The following is a 25,550-nucleotide window of genomic DNA, read 5'->3' as shown; positions in this document are numbered from 1 at the left end:
TGACATGAATTGAGAGCTTGGAAACTTACTAACTAGGTCATACAACCACTCTGAAAAAAACAAACAAACAAGTAACGTAAAGGTGTCAGTTTGCAATTTAGCGTTTAATTGGATTTGTCAGAATTTCATAAAGACCTGATTTTTAAGTTCCATAGTTTTTTGTCGTTACAAATGGTATGATTCTCTAAAAACTTACATGATATAATACATTGGATTGAAAACTAATGAAAGGGTACATATCGGTACTTATCAGTTTTATTCTTTATAGATATTATATTGACGCATATGATATCGATACAATGCATCTTGACTTGCTGCAAAATTGAACTAGGAAATACATTTTAAATAGAACGAAGTGTGAGTTGAGATTGTGTAGTTGAGATCCATAGTCGAATTATATAAAGTGTACCAATACCCTGGAAATCAAATTTGCATACGGCTAGACGACACACACACACACACACACACATACATACACACGCACACACACACACAAAACAACCATATTTCAATTGTGATAGTCCCCGAAAGTATACATATTCGAGAAATCAGATCATATCTCTTTAACAATTTGGCACTTGCGCTCCGCGCGTTTAAGTTCCGTTCCGTAGCGCCGGCACTGATGTGTGCGAGATCTAGCTTTACATGTACATTTTGTTACAAACAACATCGAGCATGTCGAGATTCCATGTCGATCGGTGAGCTGATCGCGCGCACACGCATTGCATATCACTATCGTTCAAGTGTTTCACTTGCACGGTTATGAATTTTATGAAGAATACGAACAGAGAAGTGGATTCATGGCATCCCAATGTTTATCGAAATTCATTTACTCCATTTATCATGTCATAGTTGCAGCGCTTCCTTTGAACCACTCAAATGGACTACATTGTATTCAAAACTAAAACTTAGTCATTGGTAATGAAAGATGCAGCACTGTTGATTTGACTATTTGGAAGACTATCTCTGTAAAAATTAGATAGGTGGCTAAACTCAATGAAGAAGATATCAATCCACAGGCACCTTAAGGGCAGCAATAGATGCGTGAGGGTAAGCAACCCTGTAATCGACTACATGTAATGCTTATAAAGAGAGCATGTGATGCTAAAAGCAACAATGAAGAATAGGGAAATGATAATATCTTGCTGAAACACGATTAATGGACACTGCATACCATAACACTTCCGGAATACCAGATTAAATGATTAATGAAATCACTCGAAATTGTACGTATTGTATGTACTTTTTAATTTCCACGTGGAATTGCTCACAACTTCCCTTCGGAGTCCATCCACTTCAACGGAAGTATCGGTCGCATCTAAAGATTCATAAAAGGACCAACGCTTGAAGAGCAAAACATGAAATCTCTTTTGAAAACATATTTCAAGACCATTCAGCCATACTCATTCTCTTGTAACACTCAACATAACACCATTGCTCATTAAAACTTTAGGAGAGTCATTGAAACTTCAACAGCTAAACGAAACACAAACATATTACGCCTGTTTACAAGAATACAAACAACAGATGGAAAGGCATTCGGAGCACAAAGTCACGTTCGATTATCATCAGCCTTCGACGAATGCGACAAAGCCGTCGACGCCGTATTCTTCGACCCTTTGGATCGCATGGGCATGCGTTCAAACGTTGTCGATGCTGCCGCTCGGCGCCTTTCGAATGATTCTCTCCACAGCCAGTAGACTCGCCTGTTTACCACGAACGCCAGAAAGATGTACGTTCCTTGGAGAGAGTTGAGAATGATAAAGATATACCAGAGAACACTGACCCCTGCGAATGCTGCTATGTAACCTAGTATCCAGGTGAACCCCATTAAGGTCGAAATCTGTACATTGAAATGAATAGAGAGAAAGAGAAATAAAAAAAAAGGAGAAAGACAACACATAGAGAGCATGGAAAAGAGAGAACAAGCAAAAAAAGGAATAAGAGTGAAGAGAGAGGTGATGTTACTATACTGGCAGAAGTACTTGACAAAATGGCACCAAGCTGTCAACGACCAGTCATGCTCATTGATATGATTATATTTAAGACATCCTTAATGCTGTGTAAATATGCAGTCGACTCCGCGTAAGTCAACAGCGCATATATCGAGTAATCAGCTATATCGATGAAAATGAAGTCATTTCCACATAAGTCGACGACGCATAATATAAGTATGTCGAATAGTCGATTAAGTCGGTGAAAATGGCAAGTCCCAATTTCCATGCATGACCATATACCTACATGTATATTGTTTTGCTCTTCACACAGAAGTCAATATCGCCTAAGTTCGTGCATTTTGTTACGCAATGTTGACTGTGATTGTGCATTCTTTTCTTATACTCGTAAGTAGTTTACAAAGTACAGTTAAGGGGATTTGATGATGTTGTTGTTGTTTCCTCTGGTTTGGTCTTTCGATATATCCTCTATCCGTTTTTATTCACATGTTCAAAAGAAATCGCTCTATTCATTGCTACCCCACTCGTCAGAGTGACGCTTATCACCTTCCCCGTACTCGCACTATTTTTGCAAAGAAAACAATTATGTTTACTGGACCCAGATACTGGAATGACCTCCCTCAAGATATCACTTCTTCCTTATCCTTATTCACCTTCAAACGCAAACTAAAATGGCTATTACTTAGTGGATACACACTACCCGGCTCTTAGCAACATTTTTTTTTTTTAATACCCCCAGTCTTTTGTCTTTGTCTGCAGCTCCAAGTTATTTGACGATACCGTTATAGCACTTTTTGTGTGTGTTTGTGTGTGTGTGTAAACACGGCGAAATATGTACAGTCTCGTTTAAGCGATACTAAAGTATTCATGTGGTTCGATAGTTCGTTTTTAATACTGATTTTGCACTGGCACAATTTAAGTTGGTCGAGATAAACATGTCCGTTCTCCGTATAATTTCACGCCTATAAACTCGGGAACCTACAGTTTTTACAAGCATCATTGCTTTTATGTAGGCCCCATCATATTTCTGACATTTATTTGTGATATCCTCAGATGAAAATGACCATTTATATTTGTGTGTAATGTTTGTTTGTCTTTTTTTTCTTCAAACGTAAGATATGGTTGTATATGTTTTGTACTTTTGTTTTATTGTCAATCATTTTGTAATCCCATCACTGAGAAATGGAAATATGAAATAAAAAAAACTTGAACTTGAACTTGAACTTGAACACTCTCTGCACAAATCGAGTTGTATTTGTGTCTTTATAGACTGCATGGAAAATACAAGTGAAATCTCAAAATCTTTTTTAATTAAATCCCATTATTTGACTTGTGAATTTGATTTTAACACACACTCTCGTGAGTTTTTTCCTTGTATTTTGGATTAAACGGGTTGTACTCACCCTGACGTAAATTCTCAGTTGTTTGCGATTCCCTGCTGAGTGCGATTTTTCGCGGAGACGCCCGGAGATCTTTTCGTTTTCCATGAGTCCTCTCACAGTGCGAATAAATAGAAATCCGTTGAGTAGAAGTGCAATGGCCACTGGGACTCCAAAGGCAAACAAGTTCATTGTTCCGCTTCCAATCCAGCATGACGATCCTCCTCCATACTGCATATGAAGGTCGTACCCCTTGGCGTAAGTCAGCACTACGCATGTTAACACCACGGCTGCCGACAAGCCTAAAGCTCCGCCGAAGTAGCAACAAAGTGCCTTCGCGCTGTTCGTCGAGAGGTAGATAGTGTCTTGATTTCCGAAGGTCTTGGCGAGGTCAATGGCCAGGGTGGTGCTGATGAAAAAGACGGAGAGCCAGAGAAAGTGTGACAAGATGGCAACCAACGCGCAAGCTTCGGGAGACGGGACGGCCATTCCGCCGGTCAGCAGAAGGAGTTGTGCGAAAAATAGAGTGAAGCAGAGCGCCATGACGAGCTTACTACTCATGAGTTTCCGCAGGACTGGAAACGTACAGTAGGTAATGAAGGTAACCATCAACGCCAGCATGGAGATCGGAACGCATATGTAGCTCAGGTAGACCTGTACCGTGGAGTACTGGAACAAATGCCGCGTATTATTCTTACCAACTGTTCCATTTTGGGGTAAAAACTCACAGACATGAATAGTTCCGTTTTGACCGCGGAAATATTCCCCGGCTTGAACGATGTCACCTGTGGGAATATAACGCAGCTGTCCCAAACTTCCGATGACCTCAAAGAGGGTTTTATTGAAGGGAGCAAGACGGCAAGAGGAGGAAACGTTGCCCACGTGGCAGACCGTAACAGTCGATGTGGACTCGGGAGAGTCGGTATTGTAGGTTGTTTCAACAACCACAGTGTGTTCAAGATAAAAGGAATCTGTACTGTTGACGTATATGTAAGCGGAATCCGAGAGCGACATCGCAAAAAATTCATCAGAAACAACGATACTGCCATTTGCCTCAAGACAGAGGTGTTCCTTCGATTTCGCGCAGCCTTTTACAATGTGTACGGCTTCGATATTGCATTCTTCTCGGAGCCTCCCACGCTCGCTAACATCACTAAAGATCCCTTGGAGTCGACTCATTGTCGGATTATAAAGAAGTGATGAATTCGACATAAGAAATTCAAGTGCAGGTCTGCCAGTAGTGGCGTCTGTGATGTTCATGCATGACTTCCCGTCGTAGTCTTCGACAAGTTGCAGTGGATTAAACGACCAATCTGGAAAGACATTTTGCTTCAAGCATGCCAGTGTTTTCCATACAAATGAATTGCAGTCAGCTGTAGAGGATATGTTGCTAGATAGAAATACGCGGAGCAGAATCTCTGTCTCTCCTTCAGAGCTGCATGAGGCATTCATCGACTCCGTTCGAATCTCACGAACACAGCGGTCTTCGTACATCATGTATCCATCGGAGCAGTAGAGTAAGAGGCATTTCTCGGTAAAGGGATCATACATCATACCTCGAGGACAGGTGACATTGATTTGCTCTCTGCCTTCAGTTTGCACCAGAGAGTTGACCCCACCAGATGACCTGAAGTCAAACAACAGAGAAATAGATTGCAATCCTCTGAAACCAGCTTCAACTTCATCGAAATCGACAACAGTACCTAAATTTATATCGTCACTGAAAATGCAGTCTCCATCTTCAAAATGAGGGTCAGCAGAGACATTCCGATCCGCGTAAAGGCACGCGTTGACGGCACAGTAAGAGCAAAATATATTTTTGAAGTCCTTATCAGAGTGTCTAACGTAAGCCTTAAATGAACCACAGGCTTCTGCCAGTTCTGGACAGGTGTCGGGAGAACACCTGAACTGGTCTGCTTGGGAGCAGAGCCTTCCGGCCGATTCGGTTTCATTAGGCTCGAAGATGCGTGTTAGGAAGGAAGCAGAGGCCATTTGTTGCCGCGTGATATGCCCGGCGAGATAGGCGCTCCTGACCTCGGGACTGCAAAAGACTGAGAGAGCCCAGGGTTTCATGACACCAGGATCCCTCCCATTACAGATGACGCAGAACAAATTCTTGTAAGTTACAAAATTGCTTGAAGTAAGTGGAATCGACTCAACGGTTAGGTCAGAAGACGGTGGTTTTTCACACTTGTCTTTTATTTCACCATTCGTCCAAGAGGCGGGGCAGAGGGATACGTAAAAATAGTCGCCCGTGACGTTCGGTAATGACAGACACTGGAACTGCGATCGCTCTAAATGAGCCACCGCTTGACTGAACTGAACAGCTTGCGGCGTTTCCGAGCACACGTCAGCAGTAGCACGATCAATGCAACAGTCTCCGAAGTACCTGCATGCGTAGTCACACTCGCAAGTAGTTAGGCCACCAAGTCTTAAGGTACAGTCTTCATCTCCACAGAAGTGCCATGGACAAGCCTGGATTCTGATATTGCCGTACTCGATTGTGTAATCTTTATCATAGTTTGGAGAATAAGGGTGATAAGGAGAGCGGAGAAAATTAGATTGCTATAGTGATTTAAACAAACAGTGATTAGAGGATAACAACATACAAACATAATCCCTTTCTGACAATGTGATTTACAGTGTTTCGAGTTTAAGAGTGATAACACACTGACTTTGGCTTTATAAAGTATGAAAATCAGGCAGTACACTGTATATAAGTTCTTGTGAGTTTTTCTCTCTCTTGTTTTTGTTTAACCTGAACGTAATTTTCTACAATCATTCTAGTAGATATAAAATCTTTTATTATGATCAATTCAAATTTTAACATGAAAAATCGAAATGATACTGCTTCTATTATCTAAAATCTGTTTTTTTTTTTCTTTTTTTTTTACAAGAGTAGAGAGTCATCTACTGAGCACTGTTGAACGAAAACTAAGATCGTGCGGTTTCCAGTCCTTTTTATGATGGCAGTACAGCAAGGATAGCCCCTGTGCCTTTTATTGATCTTTTACAGGAGATCCAATCTTATCATTTGCAGTTGATATCTTATTTTGTCATTATTGTTTCTGCGATACATATACACGACTTGTTCATACCGATTTTCTTTTCCATAACTCAGAATATAAGAACCACACTATAGAGAATTCACGTTTGCAAGGAGCACATAATAAAAAATCAATATTATAAATGGGTGGGTCTTTTTGGAAGCCTACAGGTAAATTGTTTCAATGAGTTCTTCCTCATTGTCTGGTTTTTACTGTCCAGGCTTTGCTTTGTGATTAATCACCCCTTCGTGGATCTTAAATGTCAGCGCCATTTACTCATACTCGTGGGCATAATTATTCGCTGTGGGGGAATGGGCTTACATAAATTCGAATGTAATAAGCGTATAATTATATTCATATTGAAACAAATGCAATGGATAAAGAAAATATGACTGTAAATCAAATCATGTAGAGGATCAGTATAATTATGATTATCGAAAATAACGCGCGACATATTTTTCTCGGTGAAGTCATCTTGACGCCTCTCGGGGCAGTACCTACTAGTAATTTTGATGACACCAAAACCTGAGAAATAAGGCATGGGGTAAAAGATCTGTCAAGACACTTTCCTTTTTGGTGACGTCACTGTAAAATACATGACGCTTTTATGCCGTACTATTACTGATGTCAAATGCCACACTAGGAAGCGGTCTATAGGTAACATTATATGGAACGAAGTTTTATCATTTTTTTGCATCTGTTTTCAAAAAATTCTCGTCATTATTTCTTGCTGTGTTCTCTTCATTTGTAGATGTGGACTTTGAATCTTTGAATTTGAATCAGGACCCTCTTTATTATATAAGTATATGTATGTATATAACACATAAATATATTGTTAATATATTTATGTATATACATTATATACGTACGTGAATTGTAAGAGATGAATGTGTTCGAAGGCAATCACGTAACAACAGTACCATAAAGCAGTTATTTTATCTTTAATCTGAGAACGCTAAATTTGCTCACCTGACTGGGAGGACAGGTCGGCTTTCATGGTCTCGAAGCCAAAGAGAAGATAAACGAAGAACACGTTCAGTTTCAAATCCATTTGAATGGTTTGATAGCTGTCATGCCACATTAATAACCTACAAAGACAATGGAGACAATTGAAGCTTTTATCACTCCGACCTTCAATACAAACTGGCATCCACACAATCATGCCGTAACGGACACACATGCCCACCCACTTACGGATAAGGATGAGAAAAATCACTGTTACAGAAAATACTGAACATTTCATAAACTTGCAATAAACCCATCTGCATACGTACATGTGCAACGTCAGATGGGTCGGGTACGTCGCAAAAAAAAAAAAAGAAGAAGAAGAAGAAGAAAAAAGATTACCGAGGAAGTTCACTGTTGTCACGATATGACAATATTTTTAAAATGACGGTACATTTCCTTAATGATCACATATAAGTGCGCAGGTGCATGAATGGGACGTTTCTATATGATTCAACAGTTTTCCATTTCGAACATTCTATATGGCAAGCACTATATCATACGAGAAGAGACAACGCACTAAAAATAATTGTTGAAAGAATAAGAGGTCACCTTTTTTTTTTTTTTTGGATAGGGACGTGATTATCAGATTTTCATTATGCACAATTATCAACGCTCAAAATTTTCATCATTTATCATTTGCACTAACACTCCGACTTCCCAAGCTTTTATAGGAGGAGATTATAAACGCACTTGCAGCAACTATATCTCGTAGTCATTTACAATATGCTGGTTGGATATCATTCTCTGTTAACTTGAGCATGCCGCGCTCCTATCGGCGGTAAAGAATAATGGCCACCCCAATATACCCCATCCTCAACCCCCACTTCCCCGCCAGGATGGGCCTACTTAGAGATCAAAGCTCATATACCATCGAGCAGGTATACAATAAGGCCTATCATAGCTGAAACAGTCCTATCTTTAATAATATGTCCAGAATATACTGTGATATATGTATGCTCTATCAGCGACGCAGTAAACATATACACACATGCTTACCTTTCCCGATGAGAAATTGTAGATGTCCTCTAAATGAATTATTTCCCTCGTGACGTAGTTAATGGAGCTTGGAGGAAGATCAAACCACTGGAGAATAAACAGCTGTTACACACCATCAAGATCTCGGTAATTCAAACTCCAGTATAGAGAACCATTTCACCATCGGCGGTCGAATCACTGGAATGTAACCCGTTTACAGCCTACTTGAATGTGATGTAGGCCTTATCAGATGTGCATGCAGACGTAGTCTATACTTACGTGTGCCTAAGGTGTATACATATCGTGAATGAAGTCCACCGGATCTGCGGTATTGTACATGTGTTTTGATGCCAAATTTGTACAAAGAGAACCCCACACTGGATTCTTGCCTCTTGTCAAACCATCGTCTGTACCCAAAATGAGCGCCGCCTGTTAGTACAACAAGTGCAGGTACATTGTCGATAGAGTAGTTTTCGCCCAATTTATACCGTCGTGCAGCAGACCAGTAAATTTCGCCGGAATTCATTTCTATTAACGTGCTCGTAATTTATCGCATTACTGTTGAAAACGGGAGATCTTATGTCCTGGTCTGAATTTATGCTTTATCTCCCCCCCCCCCCTTTCTTTCTCTCTCTCTCTTTCTCTGTCTGTCTGTCTGTCTGTCTGTCTCTGTCTTCGCGGGTCATAACTCCACGTCCATGATATGATGTCCACGTTAGACTGTGGGTGTGTGTGTGTGTGTGTTTGTGTGTGTGTTGTTTTTTTTGTTTTTTTTTTTTGCTGCATTTGTCAAACTGCTTAAAAACACGAAACGCAAACACCCACATCTATTGTGGAGCCCCTGTCAAGCGTTCCGTGACAAACAAACCTTATTGAATTTGCTGAATGCACTCATTCATTCATTCATTCATTCAGTATTGAGGTGAACCTAATGCCGTCTGACATTAGTAAATACAGGCAAGTCACCAGCTATACATTATACTAGAGACGTTTCTTTTCTACCGCAACGTTTGAGGAATATGGGGGAGCGTTGGGGTTGATATAGCGCTACTTCAAGAAAACCTATTGCTTATTATAAATACCTAACGTTGAAAAATTGGCTACATTTTCTGTCGAGCGCTGGTTAGGTGTTGATTGTGCAGAATATTCAATCACAGGAAAAAACTAAACTATGGAGCCACCAAATATCTCCATTGACTATACTATGGAGATATACGACTACACTAAGAAAAGTCATACTAACTTGGATTTTGCCAGGTACTTTATGTATTAGTTTGTGACAAATATACTGCGTAGACAATAATTCATGGATTTTCATGGATTTGATGCTGACCCCGGGATCCTGGTAGAACTTTGTCAATAACATTGTAACTGTACAAGCTTAATGTTACTGTATACTGTCTGTACATAAACATAGCATATCACAAATTCACAATGACACACGCACGCACACACGCACATACACATACATCTGAGACCTTCATTTTTCTTTCTGATTGGGGAACAGCGCTAAAATAAAACTAATTCTAAAATGGCAATTGAAAATATATAGGATTACTCTTCCCTGCAGGTGGTCGCACGTTGTGTCTATACCTGCACAATGTCTTAAGTGGTTGCTGGTTGTCCTGCTTAAAAGTGTATCATATTATCATGGGCATACTGCACAAAAGGACTATGAACTGATGTCTTTCTTTGCTCCCATTATTATCATCATTATGTGCATCTTAAAGGCATAGTTTACCGACCGTTTGCAGGGGAAACAAAATTCAGCATTAGTGCTTCAAAATGGTTCTAAAATGTGAGTTAGGGATAGAAACAACCAATGGAAAAATTTGAGCCAGTATAATCGTTGCTAAGTATTGTTAAATATCCAAAATGTGAACAATAGCTATAATAAAAAATGTTTCCGGACTAAACCGTCAAGAGTTATGGTTTAATGAGAAAAGTAGTGATATATCCTTATATTTTAGGCTTATTGCGAAAAAATTTATATGGTAGGATGTTTTGTGATACAACTAACCTATACAGATATGCATCCAAAGTGATATCTTGAACATTTTTTAAATCACTGCTCCCAAAGGAAAACAGGACCTTTAATGACTACATTCAGATAATTGGACAATGACGATTGTGCCATCGTGCATCGTCGGTGGCAAAAAAAAAAAAAAAAAAAAAAAATAATTTCTTCACTTCCGTCCGAGTAATTATTTGGCTAAGGCGCCTTTTCGGACTTAACCAACGTTGAACTTAAACTGCAATTATGGGGAACAGCAAACCTCAAAACATTATAAATTTTGTGTCACAAAACTGAAAATTACTGAATATGGTAAGAAAATGCATGCCGTCTATACTGTTACTGCCCATGTTTACTCTGAAACAATGTGAGACAAACGGGGAAAAATGCATTTTAATCAGAGTCAACCTGCCTAAACGTTTGCTTTTTTCTTGTAAAGTAAGTGCATTTCGCAAATGGAATATTGCTTGAGCGATGATTTTCCAATAAACTTCAACTCCATTTGTATTTTTTCTTGATCTCAGAGACTTCTCATCTTATACGCATGCACAACTGTAGTTTTTAAATTTCTGAAAGCGCCGTCTTCTTTTCATCGAGGTTGGCTGTCGGTAGTTGTCTGTAGACAAGACTGGATCAAAGCAGGCATGTATGTTTAAAACGTTTTTGTTATGGATTTGACAGAAACAGGTTGAAAGGTTAAAGTTAAAAGTTTGTTGACTCGACCACCCCGTGTGGGGTATGCTAGTTCAAAATCAATACACAAATCATGAAGACATACACAAATATGTATTAAAGGGTACAGGCACAGACGGCGAGCACTTAAACACGAACTAAAAAATATAGACAAAATTTCCTAATACCATACCAACTAAATCATCTTTAATGGTCATATTTGCACAGAAAATAAAAGTTATCAGACTGTACTTATGATACATTTATGTATGTATATACATATGATAAATCACTTATCAAAGATTGAACAATTTTCTTTACAAAATTTCGCCATCTTCACCAATGTCTCTTCAGTAGTGTCATTAAATGAATCAATTTTAAGTACGTTCGGGTGTATCCGGAAAAGATTTTTAAGCGCTTGTTAACAAGAATTTTGAAAAAGCAAACATTGAAACAAATAATGAAGTTCATTAGCAATCTGACCTAAAGAACAATTTTCACAAATTCTTTCACTTCTTGAGATGTTTGCGTACCATCTGATCGTTACAACAAGTAACTTGTATTCAAACACCTAAACATGCTAAAGCGACAGAAAAGTTTTTTATGCATAGTACATGATTGAATCAAATAATTCTCAAATTAGAGTTTATATTTAAATATTTTATAAACTATGCACTGTGTGTCAGAATACTAGTATACTTGATCATGCCAGTATTGTTTCTTAACGTCCTATTAATAACCTCTGAGTCACTGTTGCATATAGGTGCATATGTCAATTGATTAAGAGCGATGAATGTCCATGTGTGTGATAGGTCCATAAACATACTATGGGACTATAGTTCCATAATCACACTATACGTCACAGCAGACTTTCAGTTTGTCAACAAGACTTTTTTTCCTACTCCCCCCCCCCCCCCCGATATTCACTACGAACATATATCCCACCGGTGACCCTTTTGGTAGGTCACAGCAGGGCTCAATGCACCGCTCGAGGGGTTCTGTACACCATGGAGCTACAACACATAACTCCACGTGTGTGTCAAGGAGTTATCTCTCAACCTTATGAACTATATCCCCCAGTGAGTGTGTTATGTTATATGGATGACGATTTCTTTCCCTGCCCCTCTCCCCCTTTTTTTTTTTGACTTAAAAAGTATTTGATAACTGATATCACTATGAAAGGAGTTTTGACATCGCTGTGGACCCTTTTCATAATTCAAAGATCACACTTTTGAATTACAGCTTTTTTTTTTTTTTTTTTTTCGTTTGTTTGTTTCCCTGTGCCAATTCGCATTCCCAGTACTTAACTGGTTAAGTGGGCCCATCTCATCTGGAAGAAACCATCCCAAAACCAGTGGCGGATCCAGGGAGGACCGCACCGGGTGCACGCTCCCCCCCCCCCTTATTATTATTATTATTTTTTTTTTTGAAACAAAAGAAATAAACAGAAAAAATGGGAGAGGATTACGTGCGCTCCCTTTAATTTTGTAAACGCGCCCCCTCTTTACGGAATTCCTGGATTCGCTGCTGCAAAACCATAGTAGAAACATTCCGTATAAACTATAAAGGTGAGTGAATGTCGCTTTATAATAGTGGCAGACCTAGCCCGCGGATTCACTTGTCCATTTTGTCCTCCAATAACGCGCGTGGGGGGGGGGGGGGGAGGGGGTCGGTGGTGTTATGTGTCCTTATTCAGCCCCGTCAACTTTATTTGCTTAAACAGGGTTAACGGGAATGTCGATTATTAGATAGTGTATTAAATGACAGGAATAAAAACAGTTACATCACCATTATTGTCTTTGTGCTTGCTTATACAGGAGAACCACGAAATGACTTGTGTAATCAGGTATCTCACTATATGGGGGTACAAAAAAATAGACGAGTTGGGATATTATCCAAAATCACCAAGTTGTAAGAGGGTCCCGTTATATTCGCCTCCTTTACCATGTTTACAATAAGGCTCCACTGTGCGAAGAAGATACCAGCTCCAAGTTCGTTGATATTCACACCTCGTATAAAACGTTTTTGTGTCACATGACTGCTATATCCATTCAGTGGCGTATCTAGGGAAACCGGCGCCCGGGGCAAGCGCGAAAATTGCGCCCCTAATTTCTGAAAAAGTGTTCAACCCCAGCCCCATCCCGGTAGGGACTAAAAAAAAGTCCACATGATATGCTTTTCAAGCACTTAAAAGGGGTCTTTTGAGGATGATTTAAATGTAAAAAATAAAAAAAAAAAAAGATAAAAACTGGCGAGCGAGCGCAGCGAGCGAGCCGAAAATTTTTGTAATTCAGCTTACAAAACATGGAATTCTTGTCATTTTTTGGTTATTAAATCTTAGAATTCTAATCAAGATATAGTGACGGCGCCTTATGTAGATAACGATTTTTGTAATTCAGCTTACAAAACATGGAATTCTTGTCATTTTTTGGTTATTAAATCTTAGAATTCTAATCAAGATATAGTGACGGCGCCTTCATATGTAGATAACGATTTATTCCAGCAACTGAGGACTTGAAAAAATACTCTAAATTAGTACGAGTGAGTGAGCCGAAATTTGTATATTTCCGCGTCATCATTACGTTTTGTTCTTATCTTGTTTGATTTGTTGTTGTTTTTTTGCGCCCCCCCCCCCCCCCGCCATATGTTCGAAGCCGTTGGCGCCCTCTTTTGATCCAGTCGGCGATAGCTTCAGAACGAAAGAAATTGCAGCTGCTCCATGTAAAATTTTGCCTGCTAAAGATATAATGACATGTGTGAACACAATAGACATTGTCATTTTGTACGCGTCATCATCACGTTTTGTTCTTATCTTTTTTTTTTTTGATAAATTTTGGCGAGCGAGCTGAGAGTTGTTATAAAATTATTTCAGCTTACAAAACATGGAATTCTTGTCATAATTTATTTGCTTATTAAATCTTACAATTCTAATCAAGATAAAGTGACGGCCTTGTAGATAACGATTTAAACCAACAAACTGAGGACTTGAAAAAATACTCTAAATTACTAGAGCAAGTTAGCCGAAATTTGTATATTTCCGTGTCATCATCACGTTTTGTTCTTATCTTTTTTCTTTTTTAAATTTTGGCGAGCGAGCGCAGCGAGCGAGCAGTAAATTTTTGTATTTCAGCTTACAAAACATGGAATTCTTGTCATTTTTTGCTTATTAGATCTTACAATTCTAATCAAGATATAGTGGCGGCCTTATAGATAACGATTTATACCAACAAACTGAGGACTTGAAAAAATACTCTATCTTAGTACCAGCGAGTGAGCCGAAATTTGTATATTTCCGCGTCATCATTACGTTTTGTTCTTATCTTGTTTGATTTGGTTTTTTGCGTCACCCCCCCCCCCCGTATGTTCGAAACCGTTGGCGCCCTCTTTTGATCCAATCAGCGATCGATGACATGTGTGAACACATTAGACATTGTCATTTTGTACGCGTCATCATCACGTCTTGTTCTTATCTTCTTTTTTATAGAAATTTTGGCGAGCGAGCGCAGCGAGCTAGCCGAAAATTGTCGCATTTCAGCTTACAAAACGGAAAATTCCCCCCACCATTCTTCCTTCCCCCCCCCCCCCCCCCCCCCCCCCCGTCCGGGCGAGGTTTTTCTTCTTCTTCTTCTTCTTCTTCTTCTTCTTCTTCTCTTTCTTTTCTTTTTTCTTCATCTTCTTCGGGTTTTTTTTTTTTTTTTTTTTCGTTTTTTCGTTTTTGGCGCCTCCAAGGAGTGGCGCCCGGGGCACGTGCTCCCCTTGCCCCCCTCCCTAGATACGCCACTGTATCCATTGCGGTTAATTGCACTATCATGACATGACCTTGTCTGTGCTGTACGAAATCAATTATGCACAACAAACTCAATATTAGTCCGTGTGTGCTGTTGTTTTACTGATGCCCATGAAATAGTTTCGCGAGATTTTAATATACATTGCGAGCGTAAGCATTTATTGTTAGAACAAAAAAATCAATATCATAAATGTCATTGCAAATGTTGTTCATATCCTGTCATGAAGTGCAAAAATTCATGATGAAAATATTTACAAAGGATTCTTACGTAGAAATGAGTTAAAAGTGAATTGATATTTACGCCCTACTTTGTATACATCTAATGAATTATGTCTGTAGTATATATACGATAATCCTATGTGACCCTGCATCTCAAAACCAACAAAAAGTTGCCAGATATGGATTTTCAGTTAAGAGCAGATTCTGAAAGAGCAAACTTTAAGCTTTACAATGATGAATAACTCAATTCAAATGGACTCTCCTAACCTATCCTTTTACTGGAAAGAAAGCACACACTCTGGAACGTGTGAACTGAGAAGAGAGGCTACGAAGTACGGGGTCTATTCAAGCGCTTAATCTATACCAAGTCGTGCTAGCTGTGTGGTGAATGGAACAAAAAATAAGGATGTAAATCATCAGAGCAACGAAGAGATTATCAAATTGAGCTAAAATTAAGCATGCTTTATCAACACATTCTGTAGATGATTAATACCAACTTTCAAGGCAGTGAGGATCATCTTTTCTTAAGTTATGAGAGTTGAAGGTGAAGAGTATGGACAGGGTTTTTAAGAAATGAAAAGGGGACTCTGTAAGACACGCCTAATCACGGTATTCTACCAAAGGTGTTCGAGAAAAACTGCTAAAAACATAATTTCCTGTTTGTTTTTTGATCCCAAACTTTAGTATAATGTAGAAGACCTGCCCTTTCAGAAAATATGAAAAACCCAAGATTTGCTGGGTGGACCAATTTCACCTATTTTCAGTCCTCACACGAAATCAGTGCGTGCGACTTTTTGTCGGTTTTGTGATGTGCACGGTCACAAATATTTTGACCTTGTAAGCCTGCATTAACATGAATCTACGTACCCAGTTGCAACTTTTACTTTAGTTTATTATCCATATTTACATCAGTTTCCTTTTAGAGTTTGTGCAGGGAGCTCAATGATAGAGGATGATGCTTGCAAATGAGCTGACTTGATCGTTTTTGGATCGTGATCGGTCGTTGATACGCCTTTTCGCGGGCCAGTGAGAAGAGCCTTCCAAAGTTCGTAAACCCGTCTATTGGCGGTGAATGCCAGGAAGATGAAAAACCCCTGCAGGCCGTTCAGAATGATGAAGACGTACCAAAGGGCCCACTCGTCGACGAAAGCCGCGATGAACCCAAAGGCCCACGTGAGGCCCATCAAAGAAGAAATCTTGAAATTAACACGGAAAAAAGTTGAAGTTAAAGACATTTTTTAACGTTTTCTTGACTTAAAAAAACATGATTCTAAGAAAACAAACGTGAGAGGAGTTTATTGCATGACCCATAAAATACTGTATAATCATGATGTTCAACATAAGGGTCGCAAAGACCTTCATAGCTTTTGATAATGAAGCATTCGTTTTCATTATTGCCCCATGTAGAAAATAATATTATAAATTTGCCGCTCCGTTTATCAATTTTTTAATTTAATGTGAATTAATCATTTTATTTTTTTTTTTCCTTCTTTCGGGGGGAGGGGTGAGGGATGGGGGTATTTCGTCGAACATAATTATCAAAGCCTCTCTTATAAGCATCTACAATCACGTAACTCAGAATTGTCAGAATTAAAACATAGCTCGACTATGTCGTGGGGGAGTACATTCTTAACCCAAAAGATCAGTAGAGCTCAGCTCTCTTATGACGTCAATATTACACTGATGATTCTAATGAATGTCTGTGGATACAAAACTTTCTTTTGTAAGAATTCTTGGTACTTTTGTGGTGTCCGCTTATAAAAATACAAATGAGAACATAAATATTATACAAATGAAGAACAGACAAGAATACGCGCACATTATTTTATAAAGTACAAGCCAGTTTATGAAACAGAACAAGCACTTCAAAAACAGTTGTACAAACGAGCAATTTCCCTCATTACTTCTCCACGCTTCATCTTCTGTAGACTTGGTAATTTTTCTGAATACAATCTGACAGTGGTACACATAATAGCCATTTAAAGTGGTAAAGTGTTTGCATGTAAACGCATGCCACTTTGATGTGCACGTCAAATTTCATGTACCGTCATTATGCGCATGCATCACAGGTTAACTTACCATTGATACGTTTAGGCCTAATCATTTTTTTTTTTGTTTTTTTTTTCGCACATGATTAAAAGAAACTCACAGAAAAATAAGAATTTCATTTCCGGACGAACAAAAAAATTATCGTACGTCGTAGGCCCTATGTATAATCTGCCATTGCCAAGACACTGTTCTTTTTCCATACATTTGTAAAAACCTGAACAGACAACATTCAAAAAGGATTACTTAAAGAGAGCACTACGACAAAAAAAAAAAAAAAAAAAAAACAGAAGAGAAGTGAATATGTCTATATACCTTGAGGTATATGCGGAGATCGCTGGAGGCGTGTTTCACCCTGGCTTTGCAACCTTGAAGGTACCGGGACACCCTCTTGCTCTTCCAGATACCGTATACGGTGTGCGTGAAGAGAAACGAATTAGCGACGAGCGCTACGGCGACTGGAACACCAAATGCATAGAGACTGGCTATCTTCCCTCCGATCCAACAGGTGCTGGGCCCTCCGTACCTGACCGTCCACTCGTAGTCAGTCTTTAGAGACGTGATGAAGCATGAGCCGACGATGGAAAAAGGTACGCCGAAAGCTCCCGCTAGGTAGTACATGAGCGTGCGAGTACCGTGAGCTGAGAAAGTGATTGCGCGTCGAGATCCGAAGGTCCTGTCGAGGTCGATGGCGAGAGCGGTTGAGAGGGTGAATACAGAGAGCCACAGGAAGTGGGAGACAACGGCGACGGCTTGACACACCCGTGGATAGGGCGTCATGAAACCGTTGGAGAGGAATAGAAGTTGAGCCAAGAACAGAGTGAGGCAAAGCGCCATAATAAGTCGGTTGTTTACAGCTGTGCGGATCGAAGGGAAGGTAAAGTAGGTTGCCAGAGTGACGCTCAATGAGAGAAGAGATATCAGCAAGCAGACAAGGCTCAGGTAGGTCTGAGGGGCAGAAAACACAACAAGGAAAGAGGTCTCCTCCTCTGCCTCGATGGTACCATTTCTAGAGGGCACTTCACAAACTCGAATGGTATCGTTTGAATCTCGGAGGTACGATCCAAATTCTATCACGTTTCCATTGGGAATATAGATCAAGTCCCCAGCGCCGTTGGCTTGCCTGAATAAAGAAGCATTGAATGTGACTCCCCTGCTGCAAAAGAATGCAATATCTTGCTCTGTAAAACACACTTGAACTTTTCTGTCCACTTGCACAACACTGGGTGTTGATGTCTTAGAAAACAGGGCATACATTCGAGTGTGTTCTCGTGAATATAGAATTCTCGACTCATTGACGTATATACGTCCACTTTGGAAGCTGGCAAATATGTTTGTGTCCAAAAGAGTCCCGTTTATGCGACCGCAGTAAGGAAACGGTTTTTCGCCTGCACACACTTCAGAAATATCCATCGAGCTCAAAGTGCAAAAGCCGTCAAATGTATTTTCAACGGAACTACGAAAGCTTACCTCTATAGAATCTAATAACTCAGAAAAGCTTTCAAACAGCTCCTGATAATCCAATCTAAATGTGGACGAAGATGCATTACCAGCGATAATGCTAATTCTTTCACCTGGGACTTCAAAGTCGCGAAGGCAGTTGAGTCCCATTTCTCTTGTTTGGCGAGATGTGTTTCCATGTGAGTCTGCGAAAGACAGTGACACCATGGCCAAGTAAGAAACCTCACTGGATCCACATGGCTTATAGTTGGCTTCCGAGATGAAGCGGACACAGTCAGCCCCGAGAGGTTCAAAACCATCCGAACAATCATACCTAGAGAGATTGACGCATGAAAGAGTGACCTCGTCATACACCTTTCCCACTGGACAGTAAACCATTTCTTCATTGTCTATCTTAAAGCTAATTCCGGCGTCTGAATTGAAATCAAACAGTACTGAAATAGGAACAAAAGCAAGTTCACTTGCCTGTCTTCCTGATTCCCCTGAGGTCATGACCGCAGAGAGATCGAAATAGGTTTCTTGGAAAGTCTCGTCGAAGCCACTTGTTGAACACAACTCATCATCCCTCCATTCCTTGGGAAAGAATGGGTCCACCATCTTGCAGTACTCACAAAATGGATTCTTCACCAGAGTTTTCCCACCACCACTGGTGCTAACGGCTACACGAGCCGTGTAGTTGTGGCATGCATCGACCAATTCTTGGGTAAGTTCGGAACGGCAACGTCCGTATTCAGTGATGTTGTAGTCGTAGCAAAATCGAACGGCTGGGCTTACACATTTATTCGGAGGAGTTATGTCGACTTCACAAAGTTCGTTCGATAGAATCTCGTGCAGGGAAAATATCCTACTCGATATTTTATTTCTTACAACTTCCGAGCAGTAGAGAGTCGACGTCCATAGCTTCAGATTCTCGGTGTCGGTCACACCATGACATTTCGCACAGTCCACGTTCCTGTACGAGAGTCGATTACCATCCGCCACTGGAACGTTGCCGACGCTGATCCCTTGTGAGGGTAGCTGTTCACATCGCTCGCGCACCTCTTTGTCGATCCACGAAGTCGGACATGCAGACACGAGAAGGTAGCCGTGATTTTGGCTGTGTGAGAATCGGACGCACTGGAATTCCGATCGCAGCACCTGCCCTATGACTGAGCTGCCGTCCTCTGGCTCTGACGGGCACACGTTTCGAGGTTGAAATTGTGGACAGCAGTCGCCGAAGAACTCGCAGTAACGGTCACATTCGCACGGCCATCTGCCTTTGGTTGTCGTCATACACGACGTGTTGTTGTCGCAAGAATGAAAATCGCAGAGGTGAACAGAAATGTTGCCAGCCCGCAAACTGAGACCTAATGCAGATAAATGCCGCAATTGGGAATAAACGAATACATGGAATTGAAGTTTCTTGTTTTATTTTAATGGACGTGAATGAATATTAGGCTTTTGGAAAAAAAATCACTTAGGCATATGTCGTTTTATCTTTCCTGCATCTCTTTCTCTCTCTTATGATGAGACGAAGACAGACTTGCTGGAGGATGAAAGAACAAAAAAACCGAAATCCAGGGGCGGGCGGGGTATAGCGTCTACTCGTTCCGCTTGAGATATTCCGACAGACTTTGTAATGACAGAAAAGTTTATCCACAGCGTCTTCTTTCATAGAATCTTTCAAAAGATCTTCAAACTATTTCAGATATATCAATACAAGAAAGAAAATGCATTATAAAGCTTAGTATACGCATAATATCACAACCAAAAAGTAAGCGATACCTTTCTCCATTCCACCTTGTCCGGGTGAGATCACGGAAGTTGAATCGTTCATACACTTTACAGCTGGCGACAACTCGAGAACCAGAATGGAGGCAAGCGCCACAACCAGGAGGCTGGGCTCCATCGTAATACCGGTCCCTCGGAAAACCCGACTGCTTGGTGAACGGAGATGAACGAGGCATCTGATTCCAAGCCTCTCTACGCTCTACTTTTCCCTGCTCTCATCCTTCAAACCCAATTACCTCAGGCAACATTAATATGTAGCCTTTTCCTGGAAGCACACCTCTCGAATAGCGTTGGTTTGAAGGCAAGCAAAGCAAACTGAAATATTTACATTCTTATTATGATTATCATTATCGTAGTTAAAAATAATATCAAATTTTCGTCCATGTCCGTAAGTGCAGTTTGGTTTTTGACTGTCGTTATTCTGCTTTGCATACATCGCATGATGCTCGAATCATAAAAAAATGAAACCTTGAAAGGGTTTTGACAGCCAAGATCATCAACGTCGAGTGGAAAAAAAAATAGAAAATTCCACAGGCGGTGCCTTAATCTATTGATAGGTCGCTCGGACAAATTGAATGCCCGTTTTATATAAGCCAGCATCATTAATGGATGCATTTGAGAGAAGCGCTGATTACCGGATGTTTTATTCCACGCCAGCTTCCCAACCTGGAATTATTATTTCTATCAAGATAATGGAAAGCATGGTTTTTTCTTTCGTGTTTGTTATCAAAATGGATTCTTTGGACGAGAAAGAATGACTGCTGTATACACGTGCAATTTGCGTGCAAGATTATATCTCAGTAGCTGGGACATAAAATGGTAATTGATAAATTGGTGTGGGGGTGGGAGGTCAATCTATTCGAGCATGAGGAATAAATGTCAATCTCGACTTATATCTTTTTATTCTTTCAAGGGAAACATTTCTTGAAATATTCTTTCAAGGGAAAACACCAAGAATGCCTTGGATCACCAAATCCCTCCTTAAGTCTATCAATCATAAGAATAATTTATTTTGTAAATATAAGAGGAATCCGAATGAAAATACGAAAGGTAAATATGCATGTTATCGTAATATTCTTACAACAACTTTGAGATTTGCTAAGAGGAGGTATTTCACGAGGCAGTTTGACCTTTACAAAAATGATACCAAGAGTACGTGGAAGGTGATTAATGAAGTTCTCAGAGTTAAAGATAAATCGGAACAAGTGAAGGAAATATCTCAGCATGGTATCTCGATCCAAAATCCGGTACATGTTGCTAATGCGTTTAATGATTTTTTTTGTTGATTTAGGCCCCAGTCTTGCTAGTAATATCCCAGTAACAGATAAAGAATTTCATTATTTTCTAACTGATCCAAATCCTCAATCTGTGTTATTTACTCCCATCCAAGAATACGAGGTGAGGGATGTATAGTTCTGAAGTTGAAAGCAAAAAAGAGTGCTGGACATGATGGTATTACAAATTTTTTACTGAAAAATATTATATCGGCAATATTGTCTCCTTTAACATATATATTTAATCTGTCCCTTGTTACTGGCGTAGTGCCTAGTCAAATGAAAATTGCTAAAGTTGTTCCGATTTATAAAAAAGGTAACAAGCAAGATGTAAGTAATTATCGTCCAATTTCTCTTCTGACGGCGATGTCTAAGATTCTTGAACAGTTGATATATTCTCGTGTAATTAAGTTCCTAAACGAATGCAATATTTTTTGTGAGTCTCAATTTGGATTTAGGAAAAAACACTCTACTACTCATGCTGTGCTTGCTTTTATCGATAAAGTAGCCCACGCTATTGACGACTCGTCACATACTGTTGGTATATTCCTGGACCTGTCCAAGGCCTTTGACACTATCGATCACGGTATTTTGCTATACAAACTCTCGCACTATGGGATACGTGGAAAGGCCTTGGACTGGTTCAGGAGCTACCTAACTAACAGGAAACAGTTTGTAAATATCAACGGCTTCAGTTCCAACTTAAAAACACTATCTTGTGGGGTCCCTCAAGGATCCCTTTTAGGCCCACTTTTCTTTATTCTTTATATAAACGATTTCAAAAATTCATCTAATGTTTTATCTTTTCTTCTTTTTGCCGATGATTCTAATATCTTTTTTTCCCATCGAAACCCAACAACCCTTTTAGATGTAGTGAACAGAGAATTAAAGTCGGTTCAAATGTGGATCCAAGCTAACAAGTTGTCTCTTAATATAAACAAAACTGTTTATATGTTATTTAGTAATTCTGTGATCCATTTGCCTGGCGATATAAAAATGAATAATAATAGTTTGATTCAAGTTGAATCGTTTAAATTTTTAGGTCTTTATATTGACCATGAATTAACATGGAAATATCACATGAATTATTTATCTAAAATGCTTTCGAGAAATACTGGGATTTTAAATAAGCTAAAACATTTTTTCCCAAAGTATATTTTGAAAAACTTATATTCAACGCTCATTTTACCCTACCTCTGTTACGGAATACTTGCCTGGGGAAACTGTGCCAAATTATACATTGATAAAATTTTCAAACTACAAAAACGGGCTATTCGTTCAATAAATCTAGCCGATTATTATTGTCACACGAATTATTTCTTCTTTGAAAACAGACTCCTTAAGGTTGCTGACTTGTTTTTATACAACTTAGGCACATTTATGTTTCAGTTATCAGCAAACGGCTTGCCTGACGTATTTACTCATATGTTTCAGAAAAACTATATCGTCCATGCTTACCCCACAAGACAAAGAGAATCATTTCACCTTCCACGTACTCGCACACTCCTTGCTCAAAAAACAATTGTTTTTACCGGACCTAAATTCTGGAATGATCTTCCCGCCGATTTAATCAATTGTTCTAGTATGTTTACATTTAAACAAAAATTGAAATTAATGTTAATAAATGAATATAATCAGTCTGATTAGAATATTTCAATATGTTATATGCGCAGTATCCTCGTTCAATGTATATTTCTGGTTTATGCTCCCGTTATATAATCACTGCACCCGTATTTGTATTAACATTTTGAACTCATTATGAAGTTGATTATAGATAATGTGCACGTATATACTTGTGTACCTAATTATATATGCCATATTTTCATTTAGTTCTTATTCTTTGGGTTCTTGTTTTTTGTTTTGTTTTTTCACTTTTTCTTTTTATTCTCTTATTTCTTTTTCCCTTTGTACTTTGATATTTTAGCTTTCATAATCGTTTCGTCATTATTACTTTGTGTCCTATCTCCATTGATTGCATAGAAAATTTACACCGGTATTTTTTCATGGAACCTGCGTTTACAAGCTTTGCTTTTGCGGTTCCATCATATTTCACAAGTTATAGAGAATAGTCTTATGTACATTGTGTATGCTGACACACTTTTTTCTGTTCATGTCCCGACGTATGACATATTTTGTATCTTACTTGGTTTGTATTCTTTTTTTGGATGTATTTTGATGTCAAGTGAAATATGAAAATAAACGTGCTGGAACTGACTGTGTCTCGAGTGCAAGACCAGTGCAGTTTCAGTTATTCAATTTAAAAAATTCAATTTAGAAATCACAAATTTCCGTTTGTCATAAGCATGATTTATTATGATCAACCTACGATTGAGTGTCACACAAATATGTTCATTGCAGTGCACGTTAAATGTGAAATGTAATGACCATATCTTAATATGTAAAGAACACCTTCAGAGGATATTTATGTTGTGCTTTGATATGTTGATGTGAACGGTGGTTTAATCAGGCCTAACTTGGACAGTGAAGTCAATGTCAAAGTATAGTGGGATAAAATCTCGATGAGCATTGTTGTTATCACTCCAAAGCTTCTCTCGTTTTAATTTCTATATGTATAGATAATTGTTTCAGAGAGTGGTTGATGTATAGTTATGAATATGGTAGTGGTTAAAGTCTGGAAAGAAATGGCTGTAGGGTGGTTTTATCGCATTTTGAACTTGTGTATGTACACACTCACACACACACACACACACACACACACACACACACACACACAAATATGTATGCGGAGGGGTCGATATTAGCGATGGTCCGGTAGCCAGGGGCCACTAGAAATTTGTGCCGGCCACTGAATATATATTTTGGTTTCCCGATCGGGCAACAAAGTTTCAAAATCAGATAAGTTAGTGTCCACACACACACACACACACACACACACACATGTATATATATATATATATATATATATATATATATATATATATACAATATATTTTTTTCTTGTAATAGTGTAAGTGATGCCTCAAGATGTGCTTTTTTGTGTTCGCACAAACACAATCACGGAAATAATTCTGGTAGGCTACCTTCAAATTTACGATGACATCGCTAATTACAGGCCATAATCAAAATAAGCAATTAGCAATGAGGGATGGCAACTAAATTTTACGAGCCTATCCAGAGTTTGCTGATCCATTTATCTTCATTTGAGCATAGAAGCTATGACCATCACTGTAAACGATTGCCCATCAAAACACAGAAACTACGGCGGTTTTGACATTGAGGGCATACAGAATTCACAAAATTGTGCCAGGGAGAATGACCACAAAAGTGGAAGAGAGGTCGCAGTTGCGATAAATGTGAGTTGAAAGAAAATGTATTTAGTTAGAACCTGTCAAGCGACACTGCTGAGCTGAAGGCATGATTCTGCTGTAAATATACGACCCACTTTTGATAAAAGGGTCACTTCGATATTGAGGCCAAGTAAACACAGCTACCTAGATTGCCATTCGCTGAATGGTAATTACTTACCAAAATCCTACAATGTCTCGTTTCCATGTGACGACGTTTTACAATTTTGGTGTCCGGGAATCTTTGTTTAAAGGGACTGTATAGTTCTGGTTGAGGTGAGGATTTAGCTTTTAACGTTTTGCGAGATATTCAGAAACCACTCTAAGAGATGTCAAAGAGCATGCAATTCTAAGAGGTATCAAAAGTTTATTTGATGACAATTGGTTTTAAAATGGCTGAGATATCCGAAAACAAGGTGAAACAAAGAGATCCTAATAAAAGTCATGGCCTGTCGCATTTTATTATTATCACTTTTTTGGATATTTAAGCCATTTTAAAACCAATTTTCATCAAATAATTAAATCGTTGAATCCTTCTTAATATTACAGACTCTTTCATATTTCATAAGAGGTTTCTCATTATCTCAGTTAGGAATGTTAAAAACCTGAATCCTCACCTCCACCAGTACTGTACAGTC

The 25,550-nt window shown here is 39.1% G+C and overlaps 1 protein-coding gene across 1 annotated transcript; it reads right to left on the bottom strand.

Moving 5' to 3' along the window:
• Nucleotides 1-1,552: 1,552 nt before the first annotated feature.
• Nucleotides 1,553-4,348, bottom strand: LOC140239666 (adhesion G protein-coupled receptor E2-like). The gene is made up of 2 exons (XM_072319496.1): nucleotides 3,359-4,348; nucleotides 1,553-1,843 (listed from the first exon to the last, which is right to left on the bottom strand). Exons 1-2 carry the CDS (start codon nucleotides 4,346-4,348, stop codon nucleotides 1,553-1,555), a joined length of 1,281 nt encoding a protein of 426 aa, XP_072175597.1.
• Between the last annotated feature and the right edge of the window lie 21,202 nt (nucleotides 4,349-25,550).

This window comes from Diadema setosum, chromosome 16 (genome assembly GCF_964275005.1).
Source record: "Diadema setosum chromosome 16, eeDiaSeto1, whole genome shotgun sequence".
In the NCBI taxonomy this organism is placed as follows: Eukaryota; Metazoa; Echinodermata; class Echinoidea; order Diadematoida; family Diadematidae; genus Diadema; species Diadema setosum.
Note: the sequence above shows the minus strand (reverse complement) of the source record. Positions and strands in the feature narration are given on the sequence as shown.

What these genes read in the sequence shown, in the direction of transcription:
- LOC140239666 (XM_072319496.1), bottom strand. Translation starts at nt 4,348, where the DNA reads ATGTCGCTCTCGGATTCCGCTTACATATACGTCAACAGTACAGATTCC. An exon ending in AACTGAGAATTTACGTCAGG is followed by an intron (nt 1,844 to 3,358) that starts GTGAGTACAACC and finishes TTCAATGTACAG; the next exon opens with ATTTCGACCTTAATGGGGTT.